Source organism: Eleutherodactylus coqui, chromosome 3 (assembly GCF_035609145.1).
Source record: "Eleutherodactylus coqui strain aEleCoq1 chromosome 3, aEleCoq1.hap1, whole genome shotgun sequence".
Classification (NCBI taxonomy): Eukaryota; Metazoa; Chordata; class Amphibia; order Anura; family Eleutherodactylidae; genus Eleutherodactylus; species Eleutherodactylus coqui.
The window spans coordinates 168009104-168027686 of NC_089839.1; the positions used below are offsets into that span (position 1 = coordinate 168009104).

Below are 18583 nucleotides of genomic sequence, written 5' to 3' on the forward strand. Positions count from 1 at the left end.
ACATGCGTTCACAGTAAACAGGCAGTCATTCATAGATTACCCACTGCCTGTTTACAAGGGCCAGTCATTGTTTTGATTTTTATGCCTACAGAAAATGAATGATAAGCGTCGTTCAGTCATTGGCAACATTTAAGCTGAACGATGATTATTCAGATTTTCACAATCCAGTGAGAATCTGAATGATAAATCATTTCGTGTAAAAGGGCCCTTAGACATCAGTGGGATATAGAAGCTGTAGAAGCTGAACTCTGCAATTTTTTTTTTTAATGAAACACTAGTGCAAAAAAATTGTCTTCCCAAAATCCGTGGTTTCCTTGTAGAAGTAAGTGATGCCAGAAGACTCCTGCATCCTATTATTTTGATGGACCTATATTTGGGGATGAAATAAAATCTATGAAAGTAACTCTTGACATACAGCTTAAAAAAAACCTGTTGCCACTTCTGCTCGGGCGCAATCTTCAACACTTCAGAAAATCTAATTTAACTCTGGATTAACATAATCCCTCTGTGCAAAAATAACCGAGCATTTTGAAAGTATCCACGATATCACTCATCCTCACTCTAAATACTACTTCTGCTTTGGGTAAGTAGGTTTATACGGTACGACAGGATGTTATACAGGCATCTTAGGTACAGATCAAAGATGGAGAAGTGAAATACAGCAGAATACTCATCTTCATGGTGAAGGTCTCAAGGAGGATATACAGTAACACTGATATAACATTGATCTCATTTCCTAATAAAGTCTATTAGTATACTTTCTAAGAACTAGTCTTGGGGTGATTGCTGCTGGGGAGGGGGTGTTCGTTTGTCCAACCTTTTCCATGGACAAGAAGCAATGCTGAGGTTGGAAGTCTAGAGATGAGCAGATTCATATAGACTCTATAGCTAGACAACTCCAGAAACATACTGTACTGTGTGACCAGGCATCAAGAACCTTTCTAAAAACCACAAAAATAGCATATATCTACACCTTTTGTCTTCATGACTCTCACCCTTCATGACCTTGAGGTAGAAAATGTCTTGTGAAGTTTCTACTGGTCTGGAACTTTAACATATATGGCCATCAGGGTTGTTGGGGATCTGATCCCTGCTATTCAGCACCGTGAAGTGAGCTTCCCATTCCCTTTATTGTATACTCAAGCACAGCAGCTTGTCCATAGGGGTAGCTGTACCTGGTAAAAAAAAATAGATGAGCAGCAATCGTGGAATGCAAAATGCTTGAAGTGCAAGCTGGTTTTGAAAAGGCAGGGGCACTGGTGATCATATCTCAAACTTGGGGCTGATCATGGAAAAAGCAAGAAAATGCCAAAAGACCTCTATCTCTGTTTTATTGACTACACCAAGGCTTTCGATTGTGTAGACCATGAGAAGATCTCGATTTGCCTCAAACAAATGGGTGTCCTGTCGCATCTCAATGAGCTCATAAGATCAGTCAATCAGGGAGCAACAGTCGGAACACCATTTGGGGACACAGACTGGTTCACCATCAGAAAAGCAGTGCGCCAGGGGTGCATTCTGTCACCATTTCTTTTCAACTTGTGTGCTGAAGCAGTCATAAGGAAAATCGGCTTGGCTGAGCTATAAATTGGTGTGAAAATAAGAGGGCGGGACATAGACAATCTGCGATCTGCTGATGATAGCACCCTTCTTGCAGAAAGTCAACATGATCTAGAATAGTTAATAATGGCAGTCAAAGAAATAAGTGAGCTAGAAGGTCGCTTCTTAAACATCAAAAAGACAAACATCATGACTACTACAAGAGATGGTAGAACCAGCATCGAAATTAACAATGAAGAGATTGATGCTGTACCAGATTGCATATTCCTCGGGTCCAAGATAAATCGCAATGGAGAATGCTGCTCAGAGATTAAACGAACAACATCACTGGGTCGTGTGGCTTGGCTAGGCATGGATAAGATCTGGAATAGTAAAGACATCAGCTTCAGAACCAAGTGCTGCCTAGTAAATCCAATTATTATTTCTCCTTTTGCAACTGATGCTTGTGAAAGCTGGACACTTGCAAAGGATGACAGGAGGAAGTTAGACGCTTTTGAATGATGGTGCTGGAGAAGAATGCTTCGGGTCCCATGGACAGCGAGAATCACTAACAAGGATCCCTAGAGGCAAAACATCCCTAGAGGCAAAGATTGCAAAACAAACGTTATCTTATTTTGGACACCTCATGTGAGCAAATTGGACTGGAGAAGGATATTGTGCTGGGATTTGTCAGTGGCTCACGAAGAAGAGGTCGTCAGAACTCGCTGGGTAGACACAATCATGGCAGACACTAGCATGTCTATTTGCCAGTTAAAGGAAGCTGTACTCGATAGATGAACATAGCGAACGTTGATCCATAGGGTGACCCAAAGTCGTCAATGACTCGATGGTTAATTATTATTATATTATAAAAGTACAGCATGCCTTACTTAATATCTTAAGGACCACCCCTTTTTTCATTTTTCTTTTTTCCTCCCCACTTTAAAAAAAATCGTACCTCCTTTTTATTTATTCCATCAGCATAGCTGTCTGAGAGCTTGTTGTTTGTGAGATGAGTTGTATTTTTCAACTGTACTATTTAATGTACCATATAATGTACTGAAAAGTTTTAAAACATTTCTAAAAGGAGAAAAAAATGCAATTCCTCCATCTTTGGGTGGGTCTTGTTTTTACAGTGTAAACACTGCACCAAAAATTATATGTACACCCTGTGTCGTTAAGAGGTAAAGGCAACGTGTCACATTAAAAATGCAGTCCAATCTGTAGGCAGCATGTTGTAGAGCAGTAGGCTATGAACAAAGTGATATGTAGTTAATTTATTAATTGATCATCAGAAAGCATGACTTCCTCTGTAGAAGCAGAACTTGTTGCAGTTTGCTGGTCTGGAGCATTCACATAATGCCAAGGCATTATGTGAATGGAAGGCTTGCCAAAAGAAAGCATTTTCTTTCTAAAAAGAATACTGCAGCATGGCTAAACCACAAGACTTCTGGAACAACGTCCTTTGGACAGACAAGAGGAAAGTGGAGATCTTTGCCTATAATGCCCAGTGCCACTTTTGGCAAAAACCAGTCTCCGCATATTAGCACCAAGACCTCATACTAACTGTCAAGCACAGTGGTGGGGGTAAAGAGTTGGCCTTGTTTTGTAGCCACAGGACCTGAGCACCTTGCAGTCATTGAGCTGACCATGAACTCTTCTATATACCGAAGTATTCTAGAGTCAAATGTGAGGCCATCTATCCAAAAGCTAAAGCTTGATCAAAAGAGGACGATGATCCCAAGCAAGCTAACAAATCTACATCAGAATGGCTAAAATATAAAAATAAAACAAGTGGCACTTACCTGTCCTCAACCCGGGCGATTCTCCCAATCTGTGTTGACAGCAGAAGTCAGGTGACTATTACCTACCAATCAGAGGCCTCTGTGTTACTGTATGTTCTCTTGGCACCTGCGCTCACAACCTGGGCACCATGATGCCAGGAGTAAAGCACAATAGTAGTCAATTTATAAATCGACAACCCCTTTTAATAGTGCTGTGCATAAATGAATGCCCACAAACCTCTGTGAACTGAAGCAACTTTGTAACGAGTAGGACAAAATTTCTTCACAGCGATGTGAAAGACTGATATAGGCTGAGCTCACATGAACATATTTGAATTGTGTTATTGCTGCTAACGGTAATTCTACAAGTTAGTGGTTCATGGAGTGTACTTAATTTTTCACACACTGCTTCTGCATTTTGGCCTAGTTACCTAAATAATGGCATGGTGTAATTTGCCAGCTGGTGGTGTTCATCTGAGGTTGTATTTACCTAATTTTAAGCTTTCTAAGGACCAGACTTTTATTATGTCCTGATACATGAAACCATAGGATGCAAAGAGGGTGTACCTAGTTGTTCGCATTACTCTAAATATATATATTTACGGTTTGGCTGTATTATGGTACAATACAAACTGCTTGATGCTGTCCCGTATATCTTCTTTGATTTGAGCTTCTATTAGGATTCAGGAGAGGAGAAAGAAGGACTTCTGACTGAGCCATCAGAGAGAGTGGGACAGTTTTTCTATTAGAAATGCCCCAGTTTTCTGATGCAATTAGTTCTAGAAAGCTATCTTGCTCTTACATGGTTTGCACCACATTTATCATGTGCTTTTAGACACTTTTCAGACGACTTGTGAGAGGGTGCGGGCCTAAATGCCATATTTTCAAAAAGTGCCCCAAATTTGGAGCAATGTTTGTCATAAATTAAGCCAATTAATAGGCAGACAACTGAAAAATAAAGTAAAATTAGGCAGTCTAAAGATTCCACAGATTTATCTTCCAGTAGAGTCATTGTGAAACTGACGCATTTTAAGACAGTGCAACCTAAAGGCCCGTTTAGACACAACGATTATCACTCAAAATTCGCTCAAAAGCCGTCTTTTGAGTGATAATCGCTGCGTCCAAATGTGCACTATTGGTTCATCGCTGAGTTCTCAGCGGGATAGCGCTGATAGCATTCTTTCAGCTGTCCTGCTCGAGAACAAAGTGTTATCTGCATTCAGCAAAAAGCTTCATTTGAACACTAATAAATATAGTTTTTGACATTTGAGCGAATTTTGAGCAATGATCGTTGTGTCTAAATGGGCCTTAGGACTGTGTAATTGAATTATTAGCCACGATTAGCAAATCTGCCCCAGTGCGGCTTCTTTACAAAAACAGATGGATAGTTGATGCCGACTCTCCAGCATTCAGAGGATTTGTCCTAAATAGATAACATTTATGACTTAAAGGGAATCTGCCACTAACATTTAGGCCGCCTGCACACGACCGGGTTTGAATTGCAGAATCCGCGATCGTCTCCTGCGCGGACCATCCACGGCATTCCGTAGCAATTCAAACCAATAGAGTTCGCCCGCTGGTCCATCCGCAGTGCAGAAGAAGACAAGACATGACAGGTACGCCAGCCGGGCACAGAGTCAGATTCTGCTGCGGGATCTGGAATCTCACTCGTTCGTGTGCAGGCGGCCTTATCCTGAGAAGCTAAGCTTTTAGGCTAAAAGTAGGCGACCCGTGGAGTCCAGGGCTGTAAGTGTTATACATACCTCCACCATCATTCCTTCAGTGCAAGTTGCCGCTGCAGTGCATTGAGCAGCGCTCACACCGAGTAAACCACAGGAGAGGTAAGTATAACACTTACGCCCCCGGACTCCATGAGGCACCTACTTTCAGCCCATAAGCTTGGCTTATAGGACTAAAAGCAGGCAACAGAGTCTCTTTAAGGCTGGCTTCACACAGGGCGTATTCCCGGCGGAAATCCCGTGGTTTGGCCGCAGCAAAAAACACGAGATTTCGGCCGGGAGAACCAACGTGGAAAAACCCGCGGCGGCTTTGAAGCGGCCCAGCCGCTCGCTTTTCCGCTGCAGCCGGCGCTCCCATAGAGGAGAGCGCGGCCGCAAGAAAAGATAAATAGACATGCTGCATATACGGAAACCGTGGCTGCGGCCGCCGCCGTTCCAGCCCGACTTACCGCAGCGGATTGGCCGTCCCGTGTGGACGAGATTTCTGAGAAATCTCGTCCACATGGCTGGCTAACCCCGAGATTAGCGGCCGCAGGCGGATTTTCTGCGGCGAAATTTCGCGTGGAATTTTCGCGGCAAATCCGCCCCGTGTGAACCCAGCCTAAGGGACCTTACACACGGGACACAATTCTCCATGGGATGCAGCACAGATGCCAATTTTGTCACTTAATACGGATTTTGTTGCCGTTTTATCTGCATTCTGCTGAACATTTAGTAGAATTTGTAGCTTTCATTTTTTACACGGGCTTTAATTGCGGAATTACTTCTCCTGTATGTTAGAAATCCGCAACGACAATTCCACAAGACGTCCTTATTTCTGCAGCAGAGAGCTGTTATATTGCAGAATGTTAATCTAGCAGTTTTGAAGTAAGGACATACAGAATTCAAGCCCCGAAGGGATAGCATTGTGTCGCAGAAATGTCCCTGCGTCCTAATTAATCCCATGTGAAAGGCCACTAAAGCAGAACCCATATACTGTATGCCTAAGGAGTGGAGCCTGACATGAGGATTCTCTGGTGCTCTTGTAATCCCTCTGTAATGCATATACTAAGTGATGTAAGGATACCAAGATGTGCTCATATTACATGGCGTATACGGCGGGACCTCGGTGTAATGAGGACACCGGCCGCCTCCTGATTACAGTCTACAGACTGCCCTGTTTGTTCTCTTGACGGGTCATAATTGAGGTACAATTAAGAGGATCATTTACCCCCAAACTGTTGTGACTGGCTGCTGTAAGGAAGGGAAGAAGGGTATTTTGGGGTATTACTCATCCAACTCCACCCAGAAAATGTATGTATTTCATGTTGGTATCGCCCTGTAACATTTGGCGCTTCCAGCGGAGTACAATGGCTAACTTGTAGCAGTTATTGCACATCTCCTCCTCCTCCTACAATGACCTCAGTTTTACACTGTTCATCTATGAAGGATAGAATTAGCAGTCTAATATGTGGCGACTCGCCGTCTCCTAATAGTGGAAGAGCGTGGACCGTGCCATTGTTCTCCTGTGTTTACAGAAAGGAGTAATGTTACATAAACACCATTCTAGGCTGCATGTCAGTTCACACGTCCTGCCCAAATAATGGGGGTTTCTCATGATTTGTTTTCATTCAAAGTAAAACTTATCATTTTGCCATGATTCTATGAAAATTGAGGCAAAAAAAATGCAGTCTGACACTCGTTCTTCGGCCGGGCTCACACGAATATATGGTAAAATACTGTGTTTCATATGCAGCATATCACCATGTATTGTCGTGTTTATTGCCTGCGCATGACCGCGTATTTCACACATGCTGTCCTGCACTGGCTTCCCGGTTTCTCTTTTTTTTCCTTTCTTTTAATGTTCTCTAGCAACGTTGCATAAAAAAGTGCGCATACACATTGTAATTGCGTATGTACAGCATTTTCATACGTACCCATAGAAAACAACAGGGCTATATTGCATGTAATACATGGTAAAATCGAACATGCCGCGTTCTTTTTTTATGCGCATATTATACTCAATGAATATACACAGGTGTGAGTGGGACAGCAAAATTCATATATTTGAATTGCTGCGTTTTACCGCATATTATACGTGCATACATCTCGCGCGTAATATGCAATTCAACTACGCTTGTGTGAACCCAGCCTTAGGGTGCTATTACACAAGCGCCAGTGGCTATGGCTAGCACGCGCGTATTCCTTGCAGCGGTTGTCAGCGAGTGGCTGCTCCTAGCACTCGTGTAACAGCAGCCTTAAGGCCGCCTTTACACACGCAGGATCTGCTGCAGGATCTCAACTAGCGGAATTTCTGCGGAGACTCCGCAGTGTTGAGAACACGCGCAGTGAACGAGTTGTCCAAGTGTCCTTCACACGTAGCTGACTTTTTCTGCTGCAGATATACAATAAGTTTGAATTACAAATCCACAACGTGTCAAAATACACTTTTGCCGCAGATTTTGATGCGTTTCCGCCATGGAAACAAACTGATTCTGCTTGGAAAGCTGCGTTTGTTGGAAAATACAGTTTGTCAGTGCAACTTCAGTGTGGGAACTACAAGTACCAGATCACACAGAAGCAGCATACACTGCAGTAGGAATCCACACTTAAACACGCAACTACATATATGAAAGCCGCAGCAAAGCTCATTAATTCTGGCAATCTGCAGTCCAGACGTCGTGTGTGAGGGTAGCCTGAAAGAAAACTGTAATTACCACATAATTTGGCATTGATGACTGTCATACCGTAGGGTACCAGTAGGATGATTGGGCATGATTAACGTGATTAGGTCTATACAGGGTTGATGTAAATGTCACTCTTCCCATTTATTGCAGCAAGCAGAGATTTTGAAAAAAGTGAGGGATTGAAACAAAGGATATTAAAGTTGTTGAAGCTGTCCTTCTACAACGATTACGCATCGCATATATGAGTGATACTGTATCTATTCTGCCAGAATGGATGTTCTAAACCTCATTCATAAAACATGTCATGATCTATAAATGTATCCCACACAGGATTCATACAGTAAAGTGGCCTCGGCAGATTTCTCCTTTTAAGCCGCCTACGTTTTTGGGACTGGGTAAAAGTTCAGCCAGCAAAGTTTTTGGAAATCCCCCACTATGCCTAGAAGTTGTACTGTAGGGTGATGAATAAGTCAACTTCTCACTAGTAATGAGCACATGGCAGCAGTTTAAAGGGGAACATTCTGCAGAATGTCCCGGTCAACTACTAGGTTCTGCATACTCTGTTTGCCATCTGTACCCCTGCAGCTATTCTTGGAGCCAAGGCAACACAACCTTTTTTGTCTAATGGCCGTGTTGTCCTATTGAAGGGCTATAATAAAAATGCCTCAGATGATAGATCAATAGTATATGCCATGAATATCTGATGGGTGCTAGCGCCACTTTCAGACTCTTATCTATCAGGAGAATAGGTATCCATTTCTCCCGCAATCGGAGCTAGACACACATGTATTCATGCCCCTCTCTCCATGTAGATGATGGGTGCTGCGGTCACAGCCTAACATTTCGCAACTCCTATACGTTATGATGGAGTGAGTCGCCATGTGATTGATGACCACCTCTAACTTTATATATTCCTACCAAGAGTGCCACATAGAGGCCCAGGGACCCATAGATGGCTACATACTGCACTGTACTTACCCATCCGTGTTCCGCCGCTGTGCGCCCACCTCTTTGACATGAAAGCTACATGTGAGCAGCCACAAGCAGCCAAGAATTTCAGCTTCCAGATGACTGGGGACGGTGCAGAATGGCCGCATGTGACCCCATCCTAGATGGAGGTTGTGCATCCAGGATGGGCTCACATGACAGGGGTCATAGTCAGTACATAGGGGGCCTACACACTAGCGATCTCAACATCGCTGTGTTTTTTTTAACTTGAATGTCAATAGGACTCTCTAATGTTAAAAACATATTGCACAAAATTGCAAGTTTGTGCTTTGTGATCTTTGTGCCATGCGTTTTTAACATTAGAGAGTCCTACTGACATTTGCGTTAAAAAATTGCAGCAAAATCACAAGTGTGAAGGCCCCCTTACTCATCTCTCAGGTGGCACCGAGGTCCTTCATGCTAACAATTCATGGAGTCTCCACACTGATGAAAACTTCTCTGGTGCTTAGGTGCAATGTCTGATAATAGTTGCTAATGACATGTCTCCTTAAAGGGGTTGTCCCGCGGCAGTGTATAGTGGGTCTATACACTTCTGTATGGCCATAATAATGCACTTTGTAATGTACATTGTGCATTAATTATGAGCCATACAGAAGTTATAAAAAGTTTTATACTTACCTGCTCCGTTGCTGGCGTCCTCGTTTCCATGGAGCCGTCTAATTTTCGCCGTCTAATGGCCAAATTAGACGCGCTTGCGCAGTCCGGGTCTTCTTCTCTTCTCAATGGGGCTCCGTGTAGCTCCGCCCCGTCACGTGCCGATTCCAGCCAATCAGGAGGCTGGAATCGGCAATGGACCGCACAGAAGAGCTGCGGTCCACGGAGGAAGAAGATCCCGGCGGCCATCTTCAACCGGTAAGTAAGAAGTCACCGGAGCGCGGGGATTCAGGTAAGCGCAGTGCTGTTTTTTTTTTAAGTCCCTGCATCGGGGTTGTCTCGCGCCGAACGGGGGGGGGGGGGGGGGGGGGGGTTTGAAAAAAAAAAACAACCCGTTTCGGCGCGGGACAACCCCTTTAAGGCCTCCCTCGCACAGGCATTTTCAGCGTTTTTCACTGCTGCATTTACTGCAGATTCCGCCCGGTTTCAGCAGCGCTGGCATGCGTTATGCCAGTGTTTTGGCAGTGTTTGTTTTTCAGCACGGCTGAAAGCGCAGCCAAGGCTGCTGATTAAAAGAAAAAAATCAATTCTCACCTAGCTGGTGAAGCCGCTGTCGGGACCTTGTGTAGTGGGCCAATTGCTCTGATTGGCTAAGCGCTGTTGAGTGACAGCTGGCTGAGCCAATGAGAGCCAGCACTAGATGCGTCCAATCACAGCCATTCAATGAATAAATGTCTGTGATTGGACGCATCCAGTGCTGGCTGTGATTGGCTGAGTGGGCTGTCAATCAGTGGCGCTCAGCCAATCAGAGCAATCTCTTGTTGGAGGTGGGGATTTCAAATCCCCATCACCACAGAAAAAGTTTCCCTACCGGCTGACAAGTGCCGAGAGCGTCGCCGGGTACAGTGACATCACCTGCAAGGTGAGTATTGATTTTTTTTTTTTGACTCAGTGTAGCTAGGGCGTTTAGCGCTGCCAAAAGTGCGGTACCAAGTTGTGCTGCATTTTCAGCATCACTAAAAAACAGCTGCTTATCCATTTCAATGGGCAACACAGGGCTGAAAACGGCCAAAAAATTGAACATGCAATGCTGTAAAAGAGCAGTGTTGAAAATGCTGCATTTCAGCCTTGTGTGAGCGGCCCCATTGAAATGAATGGGAGCGCTGTACAAAAATGCCTGTGCAAGGGAGGCCTAAGGGGGCTGCACAAAATAAAACTAGGCTGCCATATTCCATAAATGGCGCTACAGATGCGGTGTGGCCGTTCAGCTTCACCGCAGAGAGCCTGTAGACAGATATGGCTCAGTTTCTGGATGAGAGGAGCCTTCTATACAACCCTATACAATATCTAGTGTATTCTGGACGCAGGTTTATGTTCCTCTTTTTGTTTTTTTACATTTTCTCTGACAACCCCTTTAAGAAAACATTTAGTGCTGCAGTTTATTTGCCTTGTGTTAACCCTTTGCAGAGCGATCCCGCCATTCTCTGAAGCCAGACTTTGCTACACCTGTGCGCAGCAAATACAAACTTATTATTTGGCAACTAGGTTTGTGTCCCAAAACTTATACAATACAGTCATACTTCATAAAAACTTGGCTGGATATTAAAGCCGCACTATTCTTCGCCGTCTGGACGGTTCTGTTGTTAAGTAACGTATGAGACTCCTAGACAGGCAGAGCAGGTGCAGTAACCTGTCACATGCCCTCCCCCCTCCTTTACACTGCCAGACTCCTCTAATCCCAGGATAGTGGGCTGGCACGGGATCCTTACATTTCCCTACAGGGTAACATGACCGGTGTTTACTCTGCTACTCCTGCATTTACTCAGCCATCTCTGATCCACAGGTGCTTAGTGAATGGAGAGCTGGAAATGCCTTAAATAATGCCAGCTCACATGACTGTACGGTAATACGCTGGGTTTTACCAGCACAGGGAACTGCGTATCGCTGCGTATTGTTGTGATATTACCTGCACATGGAAAGCGTATTTTATACACGCCGCCATGCACAGGCTTCTTGTTTCCTTACGTTTTACTTTTAACTTATGTTTCCTAGCAACTTTGGTAAAAACCGCCGTACATACGGTCCAAATACACACATAGAAAGTAATAGTGCTGTACGCACGTAATACACCGTAGAATAGAACATGCTAGGATTATTTTTATACACGTGTGAAGGGATAAATGAAAATCTGTTTAGTTGCAATGACTGTTCACCGCGTATGAGCATTGCACACGTAATACGCAATGAAATTACGCTTGTGTGACCCAGACCTAATCCTGACAGGAGAGACTACGCAACTTATTGCTGCTATCAGGCCGTTTTCACGTGGCCGAGAAAATCGTGCAAGATGTGTGCATTGCGAGATGCACGGATCTCGCACGGATATGAACCCTATTCTTTTGAATGGAGTCATACATATGAGCGATTTATCGCATGTCCTATTTTTGGGCGTGCCATCGCATATTGTATTTAGCAGGGCTGGCAGCAGCATCACACCACATTCTAGGTGCACAAGGTGTGATGCAAGAGCTCCCCATTGAAAAAAATGGGAGACACTCCGTGATCCTCCACCGTAGCGGTCACAGTGAAGCAGGGCTGTTTTGATATAAAAACATCTTGCATCTGCAGGTAAATCGCATATTAGTGAGCGCAACATCGGGCCATGATTTGCTGTTTGATATTGTCTTCACCCATGTGAAGTTAGTCTTAGTTTTTGTGCAGTTTTGTTTTCCGCACCGCCTGGATGACATTTGTATAAATCCTATGCACTCCCATTACTGCTGGCTCCCCATTTATACCCCTGGGAACGTACATGTATTGTGTAAGGACGGCTGGAATGCCTCCCGAACCTGCATGAACTGACTGCATGTTTCGCCTTCTCTCTGCTGCCTTGTTTTTGGTTGTCTGTCATCTTTGAATGAGAATCTCTCAGCAAACAGTAGGAACCTTCCAATATAATCTTACTATTGAGCTGAGATTTCAAGTGTATCTCAATTCATTGAATAGAGCAACAACAAACATGAGGGGATGGAAATTCTAGAATTTTTGTAAAAAATTCTTGTAAATTATGTTCTTTATTTTGCATATATTGAAGAAAAGTTGTCTGAAAACTGGACGCACCCTGGTAGCTCCGTGTGCCTGCACAGAAATGTATGCCAGTTCCAATCTCGTGTACATTTCTGGCATAATTAACTCCCGTTTCTGACATAAATTATACATAAATGTGTCAATCCGGGTGTCCACGCCCCCTCCCCACAAGGTCAGCACATTTTTTGCTGCCACAGGAGGGAAAAAACGCACATTTTTGCATAAATACAAGTTTGCGACTTTTTTTTACGTCAGAAACCGTTGTAAATGTGCCACATTAAGCCCTGCCCCCTTGGCTATGTGCCACCTCTTAGCTGGACTTTAGTCACAAATGGAGTTGATCAGGGTGAGAAAAGCCCTGTGTTCTCCGCAGGATTTCTACAAGACTGTTTGTATTTTCTTGCATGTTCAAACAGTGAGAGTGGGATTATCTCCTGTGTACTTTTGTAGGATCTCTTTCTAGGTTTCGTTCTCCTTTAAGGCACAGTCAATAGTGATTTGGCCAGGTGAGACTAAACCATGTGAGTAATGACATGAGAGCCGAGGCCCGAGGCATTAATGTCTATAGATACTGACCTGTAGAGCGATCCAGTGACCATGTTAATATTTCACTATTGGTGTGCCTGACACATATACAATTGCATTACGTAGTTCCAGTTCAGTTTCTAGGGGAAATTTGCTGGCAGGGCGCACATCAAAAAAGCCCCCCTCCAACCATCAAATAAGGCTGTACTCATATGTGAACATTTGTGCACGCAGCACACGCTGACCTGAATTTTTCTTAATTACATAGACTACTCTGTCAACATATAAACAGAAACTATAAGTAACACGTAATTGTACAGACAGGGAAAGACTTACAAACATATTTCTTTAGTCATGGACAGGTTTATGCTACTACTATAGAATGAGCAATACACCTAATAATAGTGCCATACAGTGACCATATAGTGGTCAGATACTCTGTAGACCTTGTATTACCACACTGCAGTCCATACAAGAGAATCTAGTACGGTTTGGACGCAGTCACAGGCAGAATACATAACAATTACGTCCTGTGAATCACATGTGACATCTCCTCTGACTGGAGTACTTGCTTTACCTTCTCCATCCATACCAGACCATCATAATGACCTCTCCCAAATCCTGCAAAGCTTTTTGCCCATACATCTGCCCTCTTCTCTCCGCACTTCATTACCACCCTCTATAGAAACACCAATTCAGATCTCAGGCCAAAGTAAATTAGTCAGACCTTAGATCAAGAAGGTTATGCATGCATTTTATTGGGTTCGTGTATATATGCCCTTCATTGTTGGATGTTGGTAACGAGAAGCCGAAATCCAAAATTACCAGCTCTGGTTTGTGACTTGGGGTTAACACCTTGCACTTGAGTTCATGCAGCATATCGGGCTCTATAGACTTGCTGTTAATTATTAACATAGTTTCAGGCCACTGATCTGTATGCTTGATATTAGTAAGAGAGTTAGTGTATTTGGAGGTATTAATATATCATATTACTTATGTTCATTGTTTTCAGTGCTGAAGAATACTGAATCTGAGTACAATCTAGCTTAATTTACTAAGGGCTGGTTGTTCTTGCTGCTCATAAGATACCCTTGTTAGCTGCTTACTTCTGTATGACCACACCTTGGATACGGAAAGTAAAAGATTCCTTTGTGAAAGTGTGCGGGTTCACCTCATATAGACATCCACAGAATATGCTATAGATGCATCTTGGGTGTTGGTCCCACCTTCACAAGAGACACGTAATAATAGACTGGTGATCTTCTCCATTACAGTCTATGTGAATTTCAGAAAGGGCCATAAAACCAGTAGCATAAACATATACGATGGGAATACTTGGCGATCCTTATGACACTAAGGAAATTTTCCAAACGCCCACTCAGAGGGAAACTCCCTACAAAGCTGAACTTTCAGTTCTAGATGGAATTTCCTTTTTTAAAGCAGATCTTTGACGTCTTCTAGAAGTGTTTCCTAATGTGTCCTAAGCCATGTTTATACTCCCTACTCAAACACATGACATCAGCGGACCTCAAAGGCTACGGTCACACACTGGACGGTACATCGCCTCCTAGAGGCATGGTGTGTACTCCTTGTAATACGTGCACCATAAGTTGACCAGTAGGTCCTATAGTACAGTATCTGAGGAGAATGGTGGAAATACTGACCACCTTCTTGGTGGGCAGGAGAAGCTGTCATTGACTCTGTGTGACATTGACATTGACAGTTGACATTGTGTGGGCGGTGTAAGCAAGATGCACTGGCAGCAATTAAATAGCTTCGTCAAATGTACCAATTCATTTTCCTAACCTGATACAGCATACATTTAATATAAAACCTTGTGGTGTGCAGTGCTGCTTTTTGTTTCAGTTAGTTCATCTTGTTATTGCCATTCACGTAGATCACTTTTTTCAAAATCCCACCAACTGTCCCTGGAATCAGTTACTCTGCACCCTGCTATCAGGCATGTGGCCTTAAAGTACAACTAAACTTTTTAAAACGTCTTCTGAAATGCATTAGTGACACAGCAGAAGTTTTGATCAGTGGGAGATGGGTGCTGAGAATCCCATTGATTGCTAAAACATGGACTCCATAGACAGCGGAACAGGCACAACGCTCACATGAGGGCTTTTGCCAGTTCATTTTAGCAATCAGTGTTGGTCTCGGTGCCCAGACCCCACAGATCAAAACTTTTGACATGTCACTATGACAGGTCACAAAGTAGAATTACATTTTTTTTAAACGTCTAACAGGGTGATCTCATCAGAGACCATCCCTTTGGGAATGTGGCTCCAGGGCAATCCATTAGTAACCCCGGATCCCGCTCCTGGTACCCAGAGCAAACAGCTAAAAGTACACTGGAAAGTGGTGACCAGCCGGGCATTTCACCTGCAGCTGTATTACACCTAGTATTACATGATAAGCCATTGGATAAATGGCAGTATAAGGATGACTTGTGTTCACCAGATCAGGAGGCACTAGTAAGTACAGAGCGACTCTCTGTTCTTGTTCATAGGGAGGACCTCCCCTTTATGTTGTCCATATGCTCTAACAGAGGTAACCAATTTAGGCCTATGGCTAGTTTAGGCTGACCCTAAACTAATCATTGGGATTGGCCAAGTATCTTATGTGAGCCTGTCAGGGGAAAAAGGGGACTGAACAGGTAGGCCTTCTTCATACGGGCCATAAACACTGTGGGATATCCACCGGTGAAATTGTTGTGGAAACTCTGCCGTGTTTGCAGTACAAGGCACGAAGAGGAGGTTTCAGAAAGCTTCTGCCACCAATCAGCAGTGATTTTGAAAACTCTGTAGATTCTAAAAAAACAGCATTTCTATGTGTACAGTGGATACAACCCTTGAAAAAGAAGGGTTACACTTCGTAGCAGATCTGCAAGAAAAAAATGGAGCCAAATCTGCTTATCTTTTTGTGATTCTCAGTAACTCAATATTTTATGTAGATTTTGTCTTTGGCAAATAGTAAATTTTCGTTCCTTAATAATCAAGTAATCCGTACTCTGCAGTGTAACTCGCTACAAGCAGAATGTACGGATAGTAATAGAATCACATGCTAAAGCTGCGACTGCTCAGGCCTTGACTAGACCGAGGGCCGTCTGTACATTATTCGGGTTCCGATGATGACCTGTGTCCCCAGTCCGGTTTGTAATAACAGAGGCGTTTGCACAATAGGAGCTGAACTGAAAGGCCTCCTTACTGAGAAAAGGGAACCTGTATGGTTATGGCCCAATTTCAAAAACCTGAAGAAACAGACCCTCTATATGTAGCTTAACCCCTTAAGGACCAGGCTGTTTTGTACCTAAAGGACCAGACACTTCTAGGGATTTTACCCATGTGGTGGTTTTACTGCCCTATTTTTTTTTTTCTTCAGCTACCAAAATTATTTTTGCTGCGTTTTTTTTTCATGACATACAGGGCTATTTTTTTATATCTTTTTCATTGACTTTTTTTACCCTGTTTTTTAGTTTTATTAGGCGGAAAAAGCAAAAAATAAAAAATGTATAGTTTTATTTTTAAAAGTATTATATTTACGCTAAAATAAAGTTTGGGAATCGGTTCTTCGTATTGTTGTGGACGTTTTGATATATACCTTGTAGAGTTTGGGATTAAAGGGGCCCATATGTATAGAATTTTTATTTTATTCTGTATTTTTTTAATACTTATTTTTGTAACTATTTTTTTTATGATTTATGATGCCCATGACGTCATATAAGACCTCTGGGGGTCATTCACATAGTTTGTTTTTTTTCTAATTTGACACTTTCCCACTGTAGCTGGGGCATCCATAGGAGCCCCAGATACAGGGAAAATATTCCCCTTGGTAGTGACAATAGTCACTAGCAGAACTGATATGGGCCTGCAAGACCCTGCAGCTCTGCTATGACAAGGAATACCTAGCGGTCATGTGATCCCTAGGTCGAATAGCTTTCTCTCTTTAGTACATAACGCTCATTGAGCGCTATGTAGCCTGTAAAGGAGAAGGCAGAAGCGGTTAAAACAGACTTCTCCCTTCTCCTCCGGGTCCTCGGCTGTTACTAACAGCCAAGGACCCGATTTGCTCCTGCTTGATTGCAGGAGCTTTAATCCCACGCTGTACTTCTGCTATCGGCCTGGATTAAATCCCAGGACCAAACACTATAAATTTACAGCACCTGGTCCTTAAAGGGTTAAGGGAAAAAAAGTCTAGTGTTGTGTTTTGCATATGTGAACTGTAATTAGCACCATATTGTTTTTAGATTGCACTTCTACATTGTGGATACATTTAATTTTCAAGGAGAGTCAGGTTGGATCTGGTGTTACTTGTTAACACCGTAAAGCTGCGTAGTCAGCGATATGCATCGTGCTGTGGATGGACTTTAGCTATTTCAAGCTTTACTGAGCAACTACAATCAGTGGTCAGGTCCATGATTTACAGCTTGTCTTCCGAGAGCCGCCAGACATGACAGTGCGTTGCTATATTTATATAGTCTCAGTGTAAACTTTTACTTTTTGAAAGGCTCTGTTCACATCTGCAGATCGAAGCCTCCAGCACACATCCATCCCAAAATGCCGCTGCGCTGTTTAATCTGGGAAAAGGCTGGGGCATATGACGAAATACTGACCAAACACCTCCATCTGAATGAGGCCTAACTAATTAATTGTAAAACTACTCGGCATTTTATGTACTCCAAGTCATGTGATCGATCTTATGCCGACTCTCTCTGTTACAGATTGTCCGCAGACCAGGCAGAAGACACCTGAACATAAATCATTACGCCAATAAGAAGAGCGCAGCAGAGAGCATGCTGGATATCGCCTTGCTGATGGCCAATGCTTCCCAGCTGAAAGCCGTCATTGAGCAGGGACCTACGTTCTCGTTCTACGTCCCACTCATCGCTCTGATCACGGTATCCCTCGTCCTCCAGATTGTGGTCGGGGTTCTCCTAATCTTCATTGGTTTGTACAATCAATTTACTCTATGACCTTTTTTGTTAATTTTATCCCGTTCATGTCTTTCTTTGCACCTTTTCTCTCTGAAATGTAATGTTTGTGTGTTTTTGTTTTTTTTCAGTAAAGTATGACCTCAATAATCCCGCAAAACACGCCAAACTGGACAACCTTAATAACGCGACAACTGCACTTGTGTTCATCATTGTTGTGGTCAACATATTTATTACTGCATTTGGAGTGCAGAAACCTATGGAGGCACCTACAAAAGTATAGAGCTGGAAAACAAAGGTAAACTAAAGTAACAACGATTGCATCAAGCAACAATATTTAGTGAACTCAAAGGGGTTGTCTGGTTACCGGACAACATCCTTTCAGTAGAGCTGACTGTAGTAAAATAACGAACTGCGGAGTACTTACCTCTCCGCTGCCGCTAGGATCCAGCATTGCAGCGCTGCTGTGATCACGGCGTTAGTTGTGCCAGTTGATGTCACTGGAAGGTGGCCACTGCAGCATCATGTTCCCAAACTCCTGGCATCATGAGGCTACAACCTCTGGTTGCAGTGGTCACCTGACTTCCAGTGACGTCAGAACAAACGCTGGGACCACAGCGGGTCTGCAACGCTTGATCCAGACAATGTTGGAGAAGTAAGTACTCCTCAGTTCATTTTGCTACAGTCAGCTCTATAGAAAGGAAGTTG

The 18583-nt window shown here is 43.4% G+C and overlaps 1 protein-coding gene across 2 annotated transcripts in view; it reads left to right on the forward strand.

Annotated features, from left to right (window-relative positions):
- Positions 1-18583, forward strand: part of NINJ1 (ninjurin 1) — a 46368-nt gene that overhangs the window by 20007 nt on the left and 7778 nt on the right. For both annotated transcript variants that reach the window (XM_066596509.1, XM_066596511.1), the window contains exons 2-3: positions 17666-17891; positions 18007-18173. In XM_066596509.1, the coding sequence (XP_066452606.1) occupies positions 17666-17891; positions 18007-18158 (378 nt within the window). In that variant the 3' untranslated portion in view covers positions 18159-18173. The remainder of the gene's footprint in view (positions 1-17665; positions 17892-18006; positions 18174-18583) is intronic.